At 46.5% G+C, this 3,035-nt stretch overlaps 1 protein-coding gene across 1 annotated transcript in view; it reads right to left on the reverse strand.

Annotated features, from left to right (window-relative positions):
• Window positions 1–1,849: 1,849 nt before the first annotated feature.
• LOC106820491 (MPN domain-containing protein-like) overlaps window positions 1,850–3,035 on the reverse strand; it is a 29,523-nt gene continuing 28,337 nt past the window's right edge. Inside the window, exons 12-13 of the mRNA XM_014825006.1 lie at window positions 2,774–3,031; window positions 1,850–2,289 (exon numbers count right to left, since the gene is read on the reverse strand). Coding sequence (XP_014680492.1) covers window positions 2,269–2,289; window positions 2,774–3,031 — 279 coding nt within the window. The 3' untranslated portion in view covers window positions 1,850–2,268. The remainder of the gene's footprint in view (window positions 2,290–2,773; window positions 3,032–3,035) is intronic.

Here is a 3,035-nt window from a genome sequence, read left to right on the forward strand (position 1 = left end):
TATATATATATACCCAGCGGCTGCATCCCGATTTCATCTCTGATTCATCGCGCGTACGTTTTGCTCGTGTAGATAATTAACAACTCGATTTATATTCGAAACCGCTTCGTCACTCGAGCATAATAACAGTTTATAATTCCCAATTAATCTGACAACGAGTCAACACATAGCTCTGCTCGCTCTGATGCAGCGATGCTATAAAGATAGGTCACGCCCTACCCTTCACACCACTATCCTCGTAGTTCTGTTTTTCTTCGTGGAGATTAGGACTGGAAATCAAATTTCCCCATGACGTTCTATCTTTAGCAGCTCTTTCGGCCTCGTTCCATGTTTTATAAACTCTAATGTAATCCTTTCTTTCTCCACTGTCCTTCACCATGTTTCGCTTTTCTCTTTTCCTCCGGGGCCCTTCTATCACTATAGTGCTATAGATATATTCAAGAGCTAATAATACCGTTATTAGCTATTATTAGCTCTTGATATAATGGCATTCCCTCTTGCTTGATGAAACCTGTTCGTTGCACTCGATCATCTGAGCGTGATCATTGCTTTCAACACGCGTCATATCTTCAAAGGATCAGTTTAAGTTTCGCTTCTTCGTTTCTGTTATTCCGTACTGGAATTATTTTCCCTTCCTCTTTAGTTAGTTGCAAACTCGAAGCTTTTCCTACTGCGATCCCCAGTGTTGATCTGTCTATTTGATCAGCTTTGTCTTCGATATAGTCTCGTGGACTTTTAAGACTAGAGAATATTTAAGGTTATATGAGCTTATGTGAGTAACTGTGGCGATGAATTCCTCGCTCTTTCTTGGTATCGACAATGAATTTCGAGCTCGACTCACGCAACGTGACGTCACCACAATGGCTGCCGCGTCACCAGCAACGCGCCCCAGCAACCTCATTATGCGTCGTCTGCTAATTCTCATCCGCCTCGCCCACGTGACCGGCGGAGGGTGGGGGCGGCAGGCCACGCCCTGCATTGAACTCACCGCTGCTTTTACACAACAAGACAAGTCTCGTAACCAGCCGTAATATGAAGGCTAAATCCGCACCGATGTGTAATCATTATTGAACCACACCCTGTATGTACAGCGAGTGTGAAATGCCGCGTGTATAGAAACGTAATACGGCGATTCCCCCGCTTTATCGGGCCTCGGATAAACAAGCGCATCGCTTAAACGACGTGTTAATTGAGAGGCATAAATTAATGACACTTTAAACGACAACTATAGTGTTAATCATTATACACGCGCGTTCACCGCGCAATCTGGGCCATCGCTTAATCGGGACATTCATGGTTTCCTGTGCCGATAAAGCGGGGGGCACTATATAATAATTAATATATTTTCCGTTCGGGGTTATCGAAAAGCTACCTCGCCCAGTTTCGCAGAATTACATACGAACTGGTTTTCAAACGTAGGTTTAACTATAAATTAATTCTAACTACGGATTCCGTTTTTCGTAGATATGTAGGAGCAGTCAATATCGACATTCCGGTTTACTACCTTGACATCAACCAATGCCCAGGAGACAAGAGCAAAAACACATATGCTGGGACAGCGAGATGCAAGCCCACTACTCAGGTATAGCTATAGATATGCCACCCATGCCAGATAATGGCTGGTCGTATTATAATAATTGCATTGGTTAAACGATATCCATATGCCGACACTTATATAAATCATCAATTATGGATGGTGACATGTTATATGTGCACACACGCGCGCGCACGCACGCACACACGCACGCACGCGTACACACACACACACACACACACACACACATTCTTTAAGTGCTGTTGTTCTTGTTACGACAAAGCAGTTTATTAAAAGCAAGCACGAAAAACATGATAATGACATTGAATGCATTTTATTTACGCTTACTAACACAACCACATGATGACGTTTAACGCCAATGACACAACAACAACAACAACAACAACAACAACAACAACAACAACAACACAAACAACACCTCCCTCCCCCAACACAACAACAAACAAATAAATAAAAACTCGATCAAACAACAACGACAATTAATGATCTTGTGTTTATGCATTCGTCGCGGCACGTGCGCGCGGCTGATCGCGTAAAACGCCAGCTAGCCTGCGATTGGTCGGCACTGCCGCCATGCTTGGGGCGCATTTCGGATGCGCGTCCTGTCTTACTGTACACGGTCTTTGCTAGCGGTGCATTTCGATTGGCTAACTTCGTGTGCAGCCATGTTGGATCTACCTCGTTAGCAGGATTGTGGATCTTTGCTGATAATTTCACCGATCTGGATCCACACCCTGTACAAACAAACGTGCAGCACGATTATTGTAACAGTAGCATCATTGCAAGCAAGGATTAAAATGAGATATCGCCAGCCGAATTTGATGTCCCCACCTGTGCCAAGATGAAATTCAGCAGATCTGCTTTGACTACGTCTCTCTCACAAGCAGCTCTGCTTGCTGCGAATCCTTCTGCCACACTACACTACTACTGCTGCTGCTACTGCTGCTGCTGCTGCTACTGCTGCTGCTGCTGCTATTACTGCTGCTACTACTGCTGCTGCTGCTGCCACTGCCGCTGCCGCTACCGCTACTACTACTACTACTACTACTATCGCTACCTTCAACAAGCTTCATTGCTCATCGATTCAGTATGTCTACCCACGACCAACAAAGCTTTGCTTCGATTACACGTCTCTCTGGCAACAGCCCCGCCCTCCCCACTAACCTCGCCCTCCCCACTAACCTCACCCTCCCCACTAACCCCGCCCTCCCCACTAACCTCGACTAGCTGTGCGAGTTGCTCCACATAGTTCAGCAGCATGCGCTCGTCCGTCTGATCGCGCGGCAGCTTGCTGGACAGCGACGCCCTCAGCTTGTCCATGTACGTCTCGTCGTCCTTCCACGTCTCGGAGAACTTCACGAGGTCTGGCGCGCGGAAGTGGAAGTCGGCGAGCCACTTTTGCGGAGTAACCATGGAAACAGCACGTTCATTAGTGCGACGACGATTTCGCGTCTGCCCATTGACGACTTTTGCAGTCACC

This window comes from Priapulus caudatus, unplaced genomic scaffold, assembly GCF_000485595.1.
Source record: "Priapulus caudatus unplaced genomic scaffold, Priapulus_caudatus-5.0.1 Scaffold42, whole genome shotgun sequence".
Taxonomy (NCBI): domain Eukaryota; kingdom Metazoa; phylum Priapulida; class Priapulimorpha; order Priapulimorphida; family Priapulidae; genus Priapulus; species Priapulus caudatus.